General features: G+C 39.1%; 1 protein-coding gene across 1 annotated transcript in view; it reads left to right on the top strand.

The window, feature by feature from the left end:
- LOC110595111 (fibrocystin-like) overlaps positions 1-19,587 on the top strand; it is a gene marked incomplete at both ends in the record, with an annotated part of 106,712 nt that overhangs the window by 37,812 nt on the left and 49,313 nt on the right. The window contains 2 exons of the mRNA XM_021709642.1: positions 8,581-8,693; positions 10,655-10,760. Of these exons, the coding sequence (XP_021565317.1) occupies positions 8,581-8,693; positions 10,655-10,760 (219 nt within the window). The remainder of the gene's footprint in view (positions 1-8,580; positions 8,694-10,654; positions 10,761-19,587) is intronic.

A 19,587-nucleotide genomic window follows, 5' to 3' on the forward strand; every position in this document is an offset into this window, starting at 1 on the left:
TGCTTAGAGGAAAGTAAACTCTCAGGGTTGCCCAGCTTATCTTCCTGTGTGAGGCTGGAAAGTCGTTTCCTCCCAGACAGGCGTGCTGGCCACTGGCTGAAGGAAGAAGAGTTGAGCTGGCAGTAGTTTAAGAGAACCAGAGGGTCACCTAAAAACCCAGCGAGTCACCCGAGTGCAGAGTGGCCTGTAGACCAATACTCAGTTGGCAGCAGAAAAACTGAGTCTACAACTAGCTGTTTGCTTTCATTCAGATGCCATCCATTTCTCTTCATTTACTTTCTTCCGCTAATACAGTCTCTGCTTTACAAAATTGGGGAAAAAATGCAATGCGTGTGTTCTGGCAATGAAGTTTTAGGTTAAACTAATAACACAGATTTGTTAGGTATATTCATGACATATTCATCTTTGATGACCCTAAAATTCTCTAGTTCTCTTTTCTTGGGATTATTAACTTTTATACCCTGGCATGTCTAAAAAATAGTGGTTGTTCAACAAAAATGTATTGAAGATAATGAACAAATGAATGTAGGCGTAAATTCATAACCAAAGAATGGAGGCAAGAAAGAAACTTTTTTATTTCATAAAGAATAAATTTAAGATTCCCAAATCATTTTGATGATTGAAAAATAAGTTTAATCAATGGCGGCGTTTGGATTTTATGAGACTGTATTAAACCTTGCAAAGTCTAGTCCAGTCTTTCAGCTGTGCCACTAGCTTCCTGTTGTGTTATATCTTTTTTGCTCCATTATCTGGAATGTGCCATTGCTAAAGACATAAGTGATTACTGAGCATATGTGGAAAAACCTAAACACGTCTTTTAGTCTGGAGGACTGATGAAGGTCCTTTCAGTCACTGAACAAAGGTAAGTTAGTGTTTATGGAGGGTGTTGTGTGTGGATAATACCCAGAGTACTTTGAAGAATATATTTTAGAAATATACCTTTATTCCAAAAGGATAATAAGGAAACTACAACAATAACAATGCACGTGTATGTTTGTGTATGTGTATTATATGTGGAAAAGAAAGAGATGTGATAGAAAAACTTGCCCTCCCCTAGAGTTGTTCTGGTATTTGGGAGAGAGATTCCCTTATTCTGAGGAATTGTTTCATGGGTGGGGTCTTTTATGTCCTGGTTCAGAGAAAGATTGCTGTGCCACCATATTACTGTGATTAATTAGGACTTTTATTTGTTGTTATTTAAAATTTAAAATTTAAATTTTATTTAAAATTTTTAATTTGGAATTAATTCCAGACTCACAGGAAGTTGTAAAAATATAACAGAGTTGCTGTGTTGCCTTTCACCCAGCTTCCTCTGATAATAACATAACCATAATCATAGTCATGGAGCGGTGCCAAAACCAGGACATTGACACTGGTATGACAGAGAGTATTAACTAAACAAATGCCTTTATTTAGATTTGAAGATCGCCTCATCTTCATGTTTGGGCAACCAACCCTAAAAGCCTAACTTCTTTCTGCCCACTGTGAATCTGACCTTGAAATCTCTGACCCAGCAGGCAGGCAGGGGAAGAGATCTTTAAGTCTGTGTGGTGGTTTGTGGCTTTGTGTTATTTCCAAATTGCCCTGACTCTGAGCCTAGTACCAAACTCGGAACCACAGCATAAGGAAATCACCTGGGCTTCCAGTTGGTCACTTTTATGGTTCACTCACCTTAAACCTGGCATGATGTAAATAAGTTTCAAGTGAGATACTGCTTTTTAGTTTTCATAGCCACAAGTCATCTGCCTGGCTTCCCTGCCCAGGCTGCAGGTGAGCTAAATCTGGGTCAGTTTCTCTGAGAAGAAAAACCTGAGCTCTGTGCCATTGTGTCAGGGAGGACTCATGTGTGGTATCCTGCTTGAGCCTCCAGGGGCCTTGTGATATTTCTTCCTATGTGCCTTGGATAGGCCTTTTCCATGCTTTCCAAAAACAGGCTGGGGGTTCTTCCATGTCTATCACCTGAAGCTTCTTAGAGCACCCCATGTCCTGGCCATCTTTTCTCAACAACTCCAGCACAGGAGTCTCTGACTCCTTTTACAGGGGTTCTTTGTTACCTGTTCAGAGGTGCTATCTTTCCAGAAGACATAACCTATGTGAACTTTGTTCCCCTTCCTTACAGCCGGGCAGTTGCTCTCAAATAGCAAAACACTGTTCACATCCAGGCTCAGAGGACCCTGTGTTTATGTAGGTGCTGGAAGTTTCCTATGACCAGCCTTCTGTTTAGGATAGTCCAAGAAAAAACCCTGCAGAAGAGCCCTTTGGAGACGTGCATTTAATTTGAGGATAATTTGTTCTGGTTTGTGAATCAATTTTGTAAGGAATTCTGTGTTTAAAGGCCCAACCTCAGTTCTCAAGCTCTCCCCACTCAATAGGTAATGCATATTTAAGAGCTGCCTGAAGGGTTAACTCACTTTTTTTTTCCCTAGCAACTATAGATGTACACCTCAAGGAGCTGGCTTACTTGGGCAGTTAATTTCTCTCTGGAATTTCTCTTGCTTGAATGTCCATAATACATTGACTTCTGCAAAGAATTGATTTCCACACAAAATTCCCTGCTTGCCTTAAACCCTTCCCCGCAAGCTGCCAGCTGCCTGCATAAATATGTGGTTTTTCCTCACGAATCATTTGTAGCAGACCCAATTGGAATGGAGAATAAAAAGGGCTGGGAAGCAGTGTGATCTGACTGCTCAAGTGCTTCTTTTGTAGGAAGAGTGAGCCTTATCGGCTAACAGAGGACCAAAGTTGCAATTTCCTGCCCAACCATAAATGCACTTGGAAAGTACTTGTGTGACCACCCAGATGCTCCATAAATGCTAATGACACTAGGGCACATGATTCCACAAACCCACTTATTCACTAAAAATACATGCTTTCTGAGCATCTGTGCTGGCAAAGGTGAGGAAAAAGGATACAGCCCCTGGAATATATTTTTGAAATGTTAAAGCCTTTTCTCTCCTCTTGGTAACAAAATAGCATGTCATTGGTAATGAAATAGAGTTGTGTGTCCAAGGGAGATGATTCCTTTTAGCCTTCGGTCCACATATTTCATCGTTTGTACACTTGCAGAAAAGGTAGGTGTGTAAGAAGCCCTCTTCTCTGACCTTTGGTTCTTCTATATCCATGATCTTTCCCATAGGTCGTAGGTGTGGAGAGACACCCCTATGGAAGGTTAAGCTTCACATGTGCTACCCTGGGGAAGGTTTTATTTGGGTAATCATTTCTGGGAATGACAGATATGGTAGCATACCCAATTGCAATTTCTTTGTGTATGTGAGGGCTGGAGAGGCACATTGGGCACTTACATTTGCCAACTTAGAGACAGTGATTCTCTAAGTTCTCTGGCTGAAAATCATGAGTCCATGCCTTGTTTTCTAGCAAAAGAGAGGAAATGGGATAACTGATTTAATACTAGTAAATTTTGCTTTGGGAATGCTTGATGCCAGATCTTGTTGCTCAAAAAGTTATTGACACCTCCCTAGTAAAGACTATTAAAGCATTCTTATTGTAATTAACTATGTTTTTGTATTTAGGTTGTTCTTTTCATCAAAATTTGGAGATAGGATATTAGAAAATGAGTGTAGATTATTTTAAAAATTCATGACTCCAGTATAGACTGTAGACCAGGTTTTCTCAACCATGGCAGTATTGACATTTTAGGCCAGATAGTTTCCCGTTGTGTGTGATCCTCTGTATAGCAGCACCCCTAAATGCACTTTCCTTCACTTTCTACATAAATTCTCAAATATTTCCTGGGAAACAAAAACATCCTTGGTTGACAACTGCCACTCTAGACTAGGCCACCCCAAGACCACTGAAGTCTTAGGGATGCCCCTGATTATTTGAAGGCATGCTAGTGGTTTGAAAAGTAGTAATTCAACTGAATATTCAATGATATCCAAAAGTTACTTTTGCTGAGGACCATATGGTAGGTGAATCATGTGATTAGAATTTTAAGTGCTTTTAGGAAATTAGAGAATTATGCATAATCTAAAATAATGACATGCGGAAAATATTGGATCAACTAGTCCAAAAGGAAGAAAATGTTCTGTAACCAAGTGAAAAATGAGGAATAGTTATCTGTTTACAAATACCCAGGGTAGAAGAACCTCCTCCCCAACCCCCTCCCCAGTGGATGCAAGCTAAATGATTGTGTCAGCATGGGCTGACCTCCCTGGCCAGGATCGGGTTGCAGCCTGCTGGTTAGGTTTCTGGTCTCAGGGTGAACTGTGGCCCCTACTCATACTTCTCCCAAAACTGAAGGCCTCTAAGGGTTAGAGCATTTCTTCTTTCTCTCACTTCCTCTCAATAATATTGAGTATTACTGGTTTAAAAACAACCCATTTCAGCTCTTGCCTCCCTATATTTGCTTGACTGTGTGTGTGTGTGTGTGTGTGTGTGTGTGTGTGTGTGTGTGTGTGTGTGTGTGTTTCTTGTGGAACATGTGATACATCCAGGAAGGAATAGAGTATTTAAGTTCTTTTTCTGTAGAAGGTGCTGTAATATTATGACTGCCAGTTGGTTACCCAGGTTCACAGCTGACGTGAGTGGATTGCCTGAGCCCGTGGGTTCGAGACCCGCCTGGGCAGCGAGACCTCATCTCTACAATAAATCAAAAAATCAGCTGGACGTGGTAGCGCATGCCTGTAATTCCGGCTACTTGGAAGGCTGAGGCGGAAGGATAGCTGAAGCCCAGCAGGTTGAGGCTGCGGTGGCCGGGAGCGGCCACTGCACTCCAGTCTGGGCGACAGAGTGAGACTCCAGCTCAAAAAAACAAAACAAAACAAAACAAAGAATTGTCTTAATAATATCTAAAGCTGTCCTTTTATTTTGAAACTAAAGTCAATAGAAATAGGAGTCTATAATGGCTGAAGACATAGAATGATGAGTTTACTTAATCTGAGGATCAATAAGTAGAGAATGACTAAGAGTAAAAAGGTATGTGGAGTCTTTACTCTCAAACTATCTTTACTGAGAATGTAGTGAAACTCCCCAGACTGGGAGAAAGGCTATGTCAAGAGTCTGTCCTGGGCAGGTCAGAATTTCCTCTTTAAATTTTAACCTTTGCCTGCGTCCAGTTCATATCCTTTACTCTCTGCATTTATAGTAAATAACAATTGCAGATAACCTCAGTCTTTTCATCTGTTGTTACTCAAAATTTCTGTTACTAGTCAGTACTCATTGATATGTCTAAGTTTTGGTAACACTCAATCTCCTTAGTGCTAGTATTTCAGAACCCTTATCCTACTGTTGCTTTTGTTTGTTTGTTTGTTTTCAGTCAGGGTCTCACTCTGTCACCCAGGCTGGAGTGCGGTGGTAGGATCACGGCTCACTACAGCCTTGACCTTCTGGGCTCAGACAATCCTTCCTTCTCGGCCTCCTGAGTAACTGGGACTACAGACGTGAACCACTGTGCCCAGCCCCTCGTCCTCCTTAAAGATACTCTTCAAGATATCCTGTCTTCTCTTGCCTTCTGTTGACAAATTTCCCACATCCTTACCCTGTGTCTCTCTGTGTACTCTAAGCTGTGTACATTTTTTTCCCCTTGTGATTAGGATGGAAAGGATTTTATATTTTCTATGTTTGGGGTGTGGAAGAAGCAACTCTTTAGTTAAATCTAACCTAAAAAACACTCTCTAATTTTGAAGAAACCTATATTTATGTATCCATGTCAAACACTACCCTGATACCTGAAGGGTTAACTCACCTTTTTCCTGGTGGCTGCATAAGCGTGCCTCAAGGAGGTGGCTTCCTTGGACAGTTACTTTTTCTCTGAAATTTCTCTTGCTCGAGTATCCATAATACATTGACTTCTGCAAAAAATGCTGTTCAATATGTTGCCTCTATTCTTAGGGAGGCCACAGCAAATGCCTGTTTTGCCCTTGACCTGGTGATAAGACATTGCTTTGTCCTCTCCTGTTTGTTTCTTCACTTGCACCCTATTGTTTGGCATCCTGGCTCTGGGTCTCACCTTCATTCTTTTACCTTAGACTATAGTTTCCATCGTTTCCAGACTTAGACTTGGATGGAGATAGCTCTGAAGATTATTTGCTCTGTGACTTTGGAAAAGTTCCTCAATATCTCTGAGCTTCAGTTTCTAATATTGTGAAATTGTAATAATAGTACATAGCTAAAAAAATTGTGAAAATAAATGAGACTCTGGAATCTGGTACCTGGGCTGTGGTAGCTTCTCTATAAAAATCTACTATAGGTATTATTGTTATACCTGGCCATAACTTAAAAAAGAATAAATACTTCTAAGGAAAAGAAAAAAAAAATTCAACGTAAATCTAATTTGCCCTGAGCTGAGAAAACTTTGCTGGGGATCTAACAACTGATTTTAACCTTGATTTATACATCTCTGTTTTCCTTCAGTTTTCAACAATGTTTCCCATTTGCAGTGGGTTTCCAAAGCAACTCATGGCAAAATCATCAGCAAATCAAGTAATTCTAGTGTCTCTCTGCTCTTTGAACATCTCCTAGGACACTTGTACCTGATACTGTCCAGTCACTTCTAGAGAAGTAGTTCTTAAAATAGGGTGGGAAGGCCCCTGAGGCAGACCTATCAGAATACCTTGTGGATCTCAAGAATACAGAATAATGACCCTCGTCCCTTCATCATTACCCTCACCACCTGTGAAATTAGAATATCCACAAATCTGTTTCTTATATTCCCCAGGGTATGGTTGCCAGATAAAAAACCAGCATATCTGGTCAAATTTAAATTTCAGACAGTATTTGGGACATACTTATACTAGCAAATATGTTTCTTATTTGAAATTTAAATTTCACTGGGCATTCTGTGTTTTTGTTTGCTAAATATGACAACTCTCCCCTGAGTGCACAATGAAGTTTAAGAAACTATTCTTAGATGCTCACAGAATAGTCCCCACTGATCCCTGCATAAAGGTAACTATTGCACTGAACTGTTGTTTTTTAAAGTATTTAATGCCTTGTTCTGTGGCACAGTGTCACAATACTCTTGCTCCCAATTCTCTTTTCTATGACCCTGATGCCAGTGTTTGGGATGAGCTCTCCAAGCCCCACAGTGTGTGCTTTCAGGATTGAGCTACTCACAGGGAGAACACCCCAGGCATCCTTTGTCTTACCTCAACCAGACCACGTTGAACCCCCAGGTGGTCAGGAATGAACCATGTGGGAACCACTGAAACTCTTTATCCATGTAGCACAAAGCTTAGGCCCAAGGCAGGCTGATCAGCCTGTTCCTCAACTTCTATTCCCCAGGTAGACTTGAGCATCTGGGCATTTGCATACCTAGGAAGTAGTCCAGGAACTAGATCTATTGTCCCTGCATTCCTCCCACTAATAGTGCCACCGCAGTGCAGCAACCTGGTGAGACTCCCAATTTCTTTTGCTTTCATGATTGGAGAGAGGGCTTAGGCTTCTTGAGATGTAAAAGTGTGACTCTGTGAGGACTAAGATGCAATTCAGGAAAGGAGAAATCGAATCTTTTATAGGACAGTCAACATGTCATTTACTTTGTCACCTGGAATTGAGGTTGCACATTCAAATGCCAACTGGGTCTAGAAAAGCATCATAGGCAAGTGAGGACTATGAAAAAATGATTTATAGTCTAAGAATGTCAGAGCTTCTTATCCTAAGCTGACCCATGGCTACTCCACAGAAATCTGAGCTCAGAAATGGTGAAAATCTTTGTTTTTATATTAACTCTTCTGATTTTAAAATGTTGGAAACAAAATTTGAAAGTTTTGTAAACATTGGGTGGCCAAGAAAAAAATACATCTGTGTATAGTATTAGACCATGTACACAGATGTACATCTGTGTACTGACTTTAGAAAGTCAGTTTTCTACTTTGTCTTATAAAATATTGCATAGTGATGACCATATTATAAGTGCTTCATTGAATTTATAAAGATAATCTCCTTGTGTTCAGTTTGGTAAGAATTAGATTTCCAAACTCATATGGTCCAATGAAGAAGTTAGATTTTGTATGAGCATATAAAAGACATTAAATTATCTAGATAGAAAATCCTAAAAACAAATATTAAGGTGACTTAGTGATCTAATTAGTACAAGAGCATGCTGAGGAGATTTGAGTTGTATTTGAACTCAATCACTTTGTCTCAGAACTAAGGCATGGCTAGTTCAATCATGTGGCCTTCAGCCCATAAGTAACTCATTGATTTGTCCAAAGAATCAGAGAGAATACTTTGTGTAGGCTTTGTTTAAAGGTATGCCTCTACCTTGGAGAGCCAATATAAACTCTTGTATATACTAAAGAGAAGGTTCTTAGATTAGATTAGAAGACTCTTAGATTAGATGTCACAAGTATGCTTCTCACTATGGAAGTTTAAAAGAAGCCTTCAGCACTGGATATTAGTTATTGAGATGGGCAAATTACAGTGTGGTTGAGCTGCCTGGAGGACAGGGAATAAAAGTATTTTTGAACCTGAGGAAAACAAATGAAAGAATAAATGAGTCTATAAAACTTTCAAAATACCTTGACTGAAAATGAATATAAAAGCAGATTGAGTACAACTAAGTCTTTTCAGCAAGTTTATCACACATATAATAACTTCAACTATCCTTAATTTTTGTAGGGGAACAGGGTATATACTGCTGGTTATGGCTACTTTTTCCATCTTGTGACCAGGAAAACATCACAAGCTCCACTTCTCGCCTTCAGTCAAAACACTGCACATTCTTGTACAAGGTAACTTCAAGGGAAATTCATCTACATTTTGGGTGTAAGGCTTATGATTTTGTGTATTTCTGTAGAACAGTCACAAAGAGAACATTTTTGGCATTTTTTTTAGATTTGATAATGCTCCTGTGTAAGTATTTTTTAAACCCCACTGTATTGAGGTATAATTGACATACAAAAGCTATATATATTTAATGTGTACAACTTGAGAAGTTTGAAGATAACTATACTAAAACCATGACCATAATCTTTGTCATAAACGCATCCATCACCTTCAAAAATTTTCTTCTAACCCTCTTTATTTTATTTACTTATTATTATTATAATTGTTATTATATGGTAAGAACAGTTGATATAAGGTCTAATCTCTTAGCACATTGCTAAGTATACAATAGAGTACTCTTAACTATAGGCACTGTGTTGTACAGTAGATCTCTAGGACTTTCATCTTGTATAACTGAAACTTTGTACCCTTTTAGTACTCTCTCCTCATTTTCTCCACTCCAGTCACTGGCTACCACCATTCTACTCTCTGCTTCTATGAGTTTGAATGTTTTCAATTTTTCATATAAGTGATATAATGTAGTATTAGTTCTTTTGTGTCTGATTTACCTCACCCAGCACAATGTCCACCAGGTTCATCCACATTGCCATAAATAGCAGGATTTCCTTCTTTTTAAAGGCTGCATGATATTCCATCATTAAGTATGAACCTCATTTTTCCCATCCATTCATCTGTTGATGAACATATCAGCTGCCTCTATGTCTTGGCTATTGTGAATCACTGCGTAAGCATTTTGGATCATAAAATCTTGGTGATGAGGGGAAGAAAAAGAAGTCACTTGAAATGGCATCAGGACAGAGTGTATCTTTTGTGGCCAGAGATAATTCAATAGAGAGAACCATTAAACTTCTAATACCTTGAGAGCACCCAATGATGCAGAGGCCTTGAGGCATTGGTGGAGAGATGAGCCTTGGAGGAGAGGCTCTGTGCCTGTGACTTGCTCACTGAAACATGAGGAGAGACTTGTTCAAAGAGACTTAGGTAGAGGATAAGATCATCTGCTGACAGTAAGGACTAAGGGAAGCAAGGTAGGTAGGGGATCTGACAGTAAGGACTAAGGGAAGCAAGGTAGGTAGGGGATTTGAGCAGTATAGGGAAAATGCTGACTTAGAGTCAGTCAGGCCCTGACTCAAATCCCAACTATACTCATAGCAAATTCCTTTTTCTTTTTAAAGAGTCAGATCTCTTAATTGTAAAATGCAGACAAAACTATGTAGAAAGTTGGGTATAAATATTAGAGCTGATTTATATAATACACCGAAGGAGAATATCTGGAATATAGTAAGAGCTCAATAATTGAAAACTAGAAATGATTATGATGATAATAGTATTAGTATTACTGCTATGATGGAAAGTGATAAGAACTGAAAATAAGAATATGAATAATGGTTAAGCAATGTTGAAGTGTCAGCTGAGGCTGGGATTAGTACATGTGTAATGAAATTATCATCATGACCATGAAGCTTAATCCAGCAGCTCTTGGCAGGCTTGGAATGTGAGGGAAGAAAGTATCCAGGATACGGCAATGGTAGGGTGTTTTTGATAGAAGAACAAAAGTTGGAGGGATTGCAGGTGTTGGCATCCACTCTTCTTAGGAGTGAAATTCGAGGGGCTCACATAATAAGAGGGAGCATGACCTGAAGGGTTAGACAAAGGCCTAGGAAGGGGAAGAATCTAGTGGGGACTGACAGAACAGCAGGGGATCATGGCAATCTGCATTTTGTTGAGTTCTAGAAGCAGGTCACAGAGGGAAACAGGAGGATAGACAAGTACAATCAGAGAGGAAAGTCATAGGTCTTATCTGTCTCTTCTCTCACCATTTTTACATGTGTATTTTCCAATGAGGATAAGTGGGAAGTTAGACATACAGAAATTGACTTAATTTCATTCTTTGCTTACTTTTTAGGTGTGGTCTCTTTGTATACCCTAAATTTCAGCCACCTTGGAATAATGGCACTGGGCCCACCTTGCTCCAAAACTTCACAGTTTGGGGAAGTGCAGGTGGTATTCAGGTAAGTTTCTCTCTTTCTTTCTTTTTTTTAAAATTAAAACTGTCACTCATTTTCTCATGGCACTTTATTCTGCATCTCTATTTAAAGGGAGATGATTTGCTGCTGAGGGGAGCATTGCACTATTATCACAACTTTAAAGAGTCATTGGCATCATAAATGTTTGTAGAACAGTTGTTGAATATACAAATTTCTAGTTAGTAATCCAGAGTTAGGTCATTTTCTCTATTGTATCTTTGTAGCATCACTTATGGAGAATAACAGAATCATAGAGATTTAGCAACCAGGAAGAATAAAAGAAGTCTTTCATTCTTTTCTTTGCGTCCCTATTTATATATGGTAAATTAAGGCTCAGAAAGTTAAGGGACTTGTCAGAAGTCTTACAGTTGATTAGTAAGTAGCACAACAAGGTGCAGAATCTAGCATTTGACATCCTAATATTTCATCACTGGAACACAAACATTCCAACCCAAGGTACCATTCTTACTTTAGTCAATAAGTTGAATTTTCTTTGATTTTTTTTTCTGAAAGAATAAAAAAAGTCATGTTCAGTCATTTACTTTTCATTATCAGTGATTATTCTTATAAGGAAGCTTTGTGTGCACACTGTTAACAGCAAAATATAAAAATTATCCAGCATCACTGTTTGATGATATACAGAAAAAATTATATACACTTACTTGGTTGCTGTGACTCAGATATCTTGAGCTTAAGATACATGGATAAAGAAATATGTTTGCAGAACTTTCAGGAAATGGAATAAAAAACATATCATTTAGTCACAATGAGAAGGTCAAACATTTATTTCTTATGTCCAACAAGAAGACAACTGTGAATGAGAAAAGTCCAAAAATATATAATTAGGGTAGCTAACAGGTAGAATCCCAATAATATTTAATTTTTTAAAATACTGTTTTCATAGGCACTACAAATACAGGAGTGACAAATCCAGTAAAAGTATTTAAGTGCTCTCTTAAGCAGAGAATCAATTCATGACTTGCAGAGGCTTAAACTCTGTCTTGCTGCTTTTAAGTAGCCTCATCTTAGAGAAAATAACCTAATAAAATGAAAATATTTCAAAATGCCCATTGAAGCCAATTTTTCTCTTTTTGTTTTTTGGGGGTTGAAGTCTCACTCTATCAACCTAGGCTGGAGTGCAGTGGCACACGCATGGCCACCCCAGCGTCGACCTGCTGGGCTCCAGTGATCCTTCTGCCTCAGCCTTCCAAGTAGCCAGAACTACAGGCGCGTGCTGTCATGCCTGGCTAATTTTTATTAATTTATTGTAGAGATGAGGTCTCACTATGTTGCTCAGGCTGGTCTTGAACCCGTAGGCTCAGACAATCCTCTTGCCTCGGCCTCCCAAAATGCTGGGATTATAGGCTTGAGCCACTGCACCCAGTGAAGCCAATTTTTTTCAAGTTTTGCAATCAGAAATGCTAAACCTGTGAAAGAAAAAAAGAGACCTTCAGATTAAACTCTTGTGAGTTCAAATTTAATCATCAAAAAGTTCAAATAATGAGAATATTTTTGGAATTTTACTTTTATGAGGGACAATAAAGAGGAAATTAAATAATGTAATAAAAACAAATTAAATAGTCTTCCCCAAAATAATCCTGAAAAGGAAGAATAAAGTAAGAAGGTTTATACTTCCCTATTTTGAAATTTATTGCAAATCAACAATAAGATGGGGTGGTATGGGCACAAAGAGAGACATACACACCAATGGAATAGAAGCTAGAGTCCAGAAATAAACCCATATATCTATGATCAAATCATTTTTGACAAACAATGCCAAGACCATTTAATGTGGGAAATGATAGTCTTTTCAGTGAATGGTGCTTGCACAACTGGATAGCCACATGCAAAAGAATGAAGTGGGATTCACCTTTTGTAGTATTTACAAAAAATAACTCAAAATGTGTTAAAGATCTAACTATAAGAGCAAGACTTACAATACTCTTTGGAGAAAACAGGGGTAAATTTTCATGACCTTGCTCTCTCTTCACTGCGTGTCGTAAATGTAGAGTGATTGTTTTAAAAGAGGGAGAGAGAGATGAGGGAACACCGTGAACATTGTGTTTATACCACAAATAGGTACATTTTACTACTACATGTTGGTTTTTTTTCAAAATTAGCGGGTTCCTTAGCTAATGCTGGGTGTTAGCTGTTTTTGAATATGAGTATATTTGCAAATGAGTATATTTGTGGATGTTTGTAATTAGGGAACAACCTGTTGTCAAGTTATCAGTTCAGATCATACCCATTTTGATCAAATAAATATTTTATTTTTCAAAGAATTATCAATTTATTAAAGGTTTGAATGCATACATAATGGGATATGTGAGCTATTCAATCTTTGAAAAATGAATTTCAATAAGCACAAAGAAATAATTGACACATAGAAGTACAATAGTATGATAAATAGTACAATAGTATGATACCTTGGCTTTAATTAATAGGAGACTGTCAGTTGAAGGAATAATTATGAATATGACCCTATTAATGAATAAAAGATGACTGTGTTAGGCTAATTGCTGGCTGTGACCTCCACCCTGAGTTTAAAGGTGGGTAGAGAAAGTACTTGGAGACTTCCGGCAAGATGGCGACGGGGCAGCTCAGTCTGTGAGACTCTCCACCGAGGAGATCACAACGAGACTCTGGTTCTCTCCCTGGAGGCTGCAGATCCCATCGTTGGTAGTCTGCTCTTCACTTGGAGCTCGGCCGTAGACCTTGCTGAGGTATCACCGCGGTCCAGGCAGCTACTGTGGCTGCCGCTGCTGCCTCTGAGGCAGCCATTGCACATTGCTCCACCTGTGCCTGAGACCAGCTGCTGCTGCTGCTGCTACCGCCAAAACAGCCATTCCACATCGAACCGTCAGTGCCTGAGGTGAACCACAGCCACCACCACCAAGGCAGCCATTACACATCACATGGCCTGTGCCTGAGGCGATCCACGACTTCAGACCTTGAAGCCTCTGCGAGCAAGATCTGCTGAGGTCTACTACCATTGGATGTCCTGCCAGGCCGTGGGTCTCCTCCTGTGTGCCTCCAGGCAACATCTCCCTCCCCTTAGGGGTGGGTGAGCAGCTGTGATAAAGGCCATCTGGAGCAAGGGATAACACCACTGGCTGGTGATTCAAGGTAACAAGACTGAAAGGGGAAAAATGGAAATCTGACACACACAGGTCAGATCTGAGTAGTGAATGGGGCAGTGGGGAACTGAGTGATGATCTGAACTACTCTTCACAGCAGACCAGGGGCAACTGATCCTAACCTTGAACAAACTTACTAGCTTGAAAAGACAGCTAGAAATCAGAGCTGAAAGGACATTCAACTTAAATGAAAAGTCTCAGAGTGTGCTCGATTGGTTCTGTTAGTATACTGACTTGATTCTATTCCTTCTGTTTTGTTCCCCTCCCTTTTTTTTCTCCTTTCCCCTTCTTTTTTTTCTTCTCTCTATAAACCATATCTTTGTATAGAGGAATGGCACACCAATAAGGAAGTTGGTAAGCTTGTATGTTAGCAACATTGTATGTTTTAGGTTTTTTTGGATGGGAGTTGGTTAGTTTGTAGCTGTGGTCTATTGTTTTTATATGTTTAAATTTTTGTCTCTCTCTCCATTTGTTGGTACACTCGTCTGTTTTCACCCTTACTCCTCTCTCTCTCCACCCCCCTCTTCCCCCACCCCCGCTGCCTGCTCCATTCACTTCCCTCTGTTAACCGCATTTTATTTCAGGGAGTAAACCTACAACCCCACTGCATGGACAAATTCCAAGGCAGTGGGGAGTGGGTTTCAGATTATTCATACACCTATCAGTGGATACCAGGACCTGCAGATAGATTCTGAATCACAGCTCCTCCCTTAAGTAAATCTCAAAACTGCAAAAAGACCACCCACAACCTACAGTGCAACTCCAGAACTGAGCAAAGTAAGAGGACATACATAAAAAAGAATAGGAGATTGAACAAACAGAAGTAAAAACAACCCCTCCACACCTGAATAACAGAATTAAAGAAGATAGCGACGTGGAGGGAAGGAAAATGTGTGTGTGTGTGTGGGAACTGCACAAATGAAGAAAAAACAAAAGAAGAATATAGGTCTCACACAGACCCCTGGGGGACCAGACACTGGGAAAACAGATTCTTGAACACAAACAATAAAGAGCCCCCAGAATGACTGATCACGTGCAACAAACCCAGACATCAAGATGTTAATAGAGAGAATTAAAAAAAATTGAAGAGAGACAAGAGGAAAACAGGAAGGAGCTGATGTCAGAAATAACAGCAGTAAAGAATAATGTGATGGAAATAAATAACAAACTAATAAGCAAGTAAAGCAGAATTAGCCAAGCAGAAAAAAGAATCTCAGAGCTCAAAGACCAAAACACAGAACTAACCCAAACTGTCAAAAGCATAGAAAAGAAGCTCAAAAAAGACAGAACAAAACCTTCAAGAGATGAATGACCACTTCAAGAGACCGAACCTAAGAGTAATTGGCCTTCCTGAGGCAGAGAGAGAAACAGAGTTCACACTGGAACAAACATTTCATGAAATCATTCAAGAAAACTTCCCTCATCTCATCAAGGATGAAAAAATACAAACACAAGAGATTCAGAGAACCCCTGCAAAACAACAAATGAGAAGACCAACTCCCAGACATATAATAATTCACCTAAACAAAGTAGGTATAAAAGAAAAAATCCTAAAGGCTGCAAGAGAAAAAGGTCAGACTACCTACCAGGGAAGACCAATTAGAATAGCAGCAGATTTATCTACAGAAACACTCTAGACTAGGAGAGCTTGGAGCCCTATCTTCAAAGTTCTAAAAGATAAACAATTTCAACCAAGAATAACCTACCCACCCAAGCTAAGCTTCATCAGTGAGGGAGGATTGAAATCTTTCCCAGACATCCAATCCCTAAGAACCTATGCTGCCACCAGACCACCGCTACAAGAAACACTTAAGAAAGTCTTGAACACAGAAGAAAAGGAAAAAAGAACAACAATGTTCTTCACAAGAGTACAGTCAAAAGATTCAAAACACACATGATCCAACTCTAAAATCAAAAGAAAGACAAACACAAACAGGAAGAACAACAACTCTGTAAGAACATTATGATAGGGATCAACTCTCACATCTCAATAATTAGTTTGAATGTGAACGGACTAAATGCACCACTGAAAAGACATAGGCAAAATGGATAAAACATCAACAGACAGCAATCTATTGCCTCCAAGAGACTCACCTCTCTAGAAAGGACACTCACAGACTCAAAGTAAGAGGATGGGAAACAAATTTTCAGGTGAATGGAACACAAAAGAAAGGAGGAGTCACGATCTTAATCTCAGACAACATACCCTTTAAGCTATCAAAAATTAAAAAAGATACAGAAGGCTACTACATAATGATAAAAGGTTCAATCCATCAACAAGAAATATCCATCCTAAACATATATGCACCGAAAATAGGAGCACCAACTTTCATAAAACAGCTCCTAGGTAAACTAAAAAAAGATATTGACTCCAATACCATCATAGCTGGGGATTTTAATACCTCACTCACAACCCTAGACAGATCATCAGGACAAAAAATCAGCAACAAGATCTGAAACCTCAATGTGACTCTTGATCAAATGGACTTAATTGATACCTACAGAACCTTCCATCCAAAGACCACAGAATACACATTCTACTCATCATCATATGGAACGTACTCTAAGATCGACCACATACTTGACCATAAGTCAAGATAAGCAAACTTAAAAGGACTGAAATTTTACTATGCACCTTCTCAGTCCACAGTGGAATAAAAATAAGCATTAACACCAATAAGATCCCCCCAAAACCCACAAAGACATGGACACTAAACAGCATGATGCTAAACAACTCCTGGATCAATGATGAAATCAAAACAGAGATTAAAAGATACCCGGAAACAAATGAAAATGGAGAAACATCTTACCAAAATTTCTGGGACGCCATGAAAGCTGTAGTAAGAGGGGAATTTATATCCCTACAAATGCACATGAAGAAAATGGAAGGATCACAAATTAACAGCCTAAGAAACCACCTAAGGAAGCTGGAAAAGCAAGATCACAAAAACTCTAATTTCAGCAGAAGAATCCAGATCACCAAAATAAAAGCCCAAATCCAGGACATAGAAGACAACAGATAATACAAAAAATCAATGAAACAAAAAGCTGGTTCTTCAAAAGGATAAACAAGATTGATGGTCCCCTAGCTAGAGTTACCAAGAAAAAGAGAGAACAAGCCCAAATAAGCACAATCAGAAACACAAAAGATGAAGTCACATCTGATCCTGAAGAAATACAAAAGATCATTAGAGCCTACTATGTACACTTATATGGAAACAAATTTGAAAACCTTTCCAAAATGGAGGATTTTCTGTCATCACACAACCTGCCTAGGTAGAAACAAGAAGAAATTGAGTCTCTAAATAGACCAATAACCATCAAGGAAATTGACTACATAATAAGAAAATTACTTACAAAAAAAAAAAAAGCCCTAGACCAGATGGCTTTCCAGCAGAATTCTATGAGACTTTTAAGGAGGAGCTTATACCAATCCTACTCAAGGTATTCCAGGTGATTGAGAAAGATGGAACTCTCCCCAAATCATTTTATGATGCCAACATCACATTGATACCCAAGCCAGGTAAAGACCGAACAAAGAAAGAGAACTACAGGCAAATATCTTTGATGAACATAGATGCTAAAATTCTCAACAAGATCCTAGCAAACCGAATTCACCAACACATCTCAAAAATCATCCATCATGACCAAGCAGGCATCATCCCTGGGATGCAAGTCTCGTTCAACATTCGTAAAACCATAAATGTAATTAAATACATCAACAGATGTCAAAACAAAACCCACATGATTATATCATTAGATGCAGAAAAAGCTTTTGATAAAATCCAGCAACCCTTCCTGATAAAAATGCTCGAGCAGCTAGGCATATGGGGAAAATACCTCAAAATAGTAAAACCATCTACGAGAAACCCACAGCCAGCATACTCCTAAATGGATAAAAACTGGAACCATTTCCCCTGAAAACGGGAACAAGACAAGGATGCCCACTGTCACCCCCCCGTTCAATATAATATTGGAAGTCCTGGCTAGAGCAATCAGAGAAGAGAAGGCAATCAGGGATATTCAAATAGGATAAGAGGAGGTCAAGGTATCTCTCTTTGCAGATGACATGATCGTGTACCTTGAAAACCCAAGAGAACCTGTCAGAAACCTCCTTACACTGATAAAGGACTTTGGCAAAGTCTCAGGATATAAAATAGATGTGCAAAAGACAATCACATTTCTTTACACCAATAATAAACAAACAGAAACTCAAATAAAAACCACAATCCCATTCACAATAGCCACAAAAAAATGAAATACCTTGGCATCTTCCTAACCAGAAACGTGAAAGACCTTTACAATGAAAACTATAAAACACTGCTCAAAGAAATCAAAGATGACATAAACAAGTGGAAAAATATCCCATGCTCATGGATTGGAAGAATCAACATTGTGAAGATGTCCATCCTACCTAAGGCAATCTACATATTTTATGCAATACCCATCAAATTACCAGCAACATTCTTCTCAGAGCTAGAAAAAACAACACAGTAATTCATATTGAAACACAAATGTCCAAGAATCGCCAGAACAATCCTCAGCAAAAAAAAAAAAAACCAAAAAACAAAGCAGGTGGTATCACATTACCAGACTTTAAACTTTACTATAAAGCTACAATAATCAAAACAGCTTGGTACTAGTACAGGAACAGGCATATAGACCAATGGAATGGAATTGAGATTCCAGAAGCAAAACCACAATCTCTCAACCAACTCATCTTCGACAAAGCCTCCATCACCTACCACTGGGGAGGGGAGAACCTATTCAGTAAATGGTGCTGGGAAAACTGGCTGACCACATGCAGAAGATTGAAGCAGGACCCCTATCTATTCCCATACATGAAAATTAACTCTAAATGGATCACAGACCTAAATGTAAAACCTCAAACCATAAGAACCTTAGAAAATGAAGGACATACCCTCATGGAAATTGGAACTGACATCCAATTCCTCAACAAAACCTGAAACCCACAGGCCATAAGAGATAAGAGAGACAAGTTGGAACTTATTAAACTGACAAGCTTCTGCAAAGCCAAAGAAACCATCAAGAGAGCAGGGAGACAGCCTACAGACTGGGAAAAAGTATTTGCCAACTCCAGGTCTGACAAAGGCTTAACATCTTGGATCTACAAGGAACTCAAATGTGCTGAAAAGAAAAAAACAAACAACCCCATTATAAAATGGGCAAAAGATATGAACAGACACTTCTCAAAGGAAGACATCCGAGCAACCAACAGACACATGATAAAATGTTCAACCTCACTAATCATCAGGGAGATGCAAATCAAAACCACACTGAGATACCACCTAACTCCAGTCAGAATGGCAATTATCAATAACTCAAAAAATAACAGTTGCTGGAGAGGGTGTGGCAAAAAGGGAACACTCCTACACTGTTGGTGGGAGTGCAAACTAGTGCAACCTCTGTGGAAGACAGTATGGTGATTCCTAAAAGCTCTAAATATTGACCTCCCATATGACCCCGCAATCCCCCTACTGGAAATATACCCTGAAGAACTCAAATCACTCTATAAAAAAGATACCTGCACACGTATGTTTATCGCAGCATTGTTCACAATAGCAAGAACCTGGAAGCAACCATGCTGTCCATCAAAAGAAGACTGGATTTTAAAATGTGATACATATACACGATGGAATACTATGCAGTCAGAA

This window comes from Carlito syrichta, unplaced genomic scaffold, assembly GCF_000164805.1.
Source record: "Carlito syrichta isolate Samal-C Ts95f unplaced genomic scaffold, Tarsius_syrichta-2.0.1 Scaffold270041, whole genome shotgun sequence".
Taxonomy (NCBI): Eukaryota; Metazoa; Chordata; class Mammalia; order Primates; family Tarsiidae; genus Carlito; species Carlito syrichta.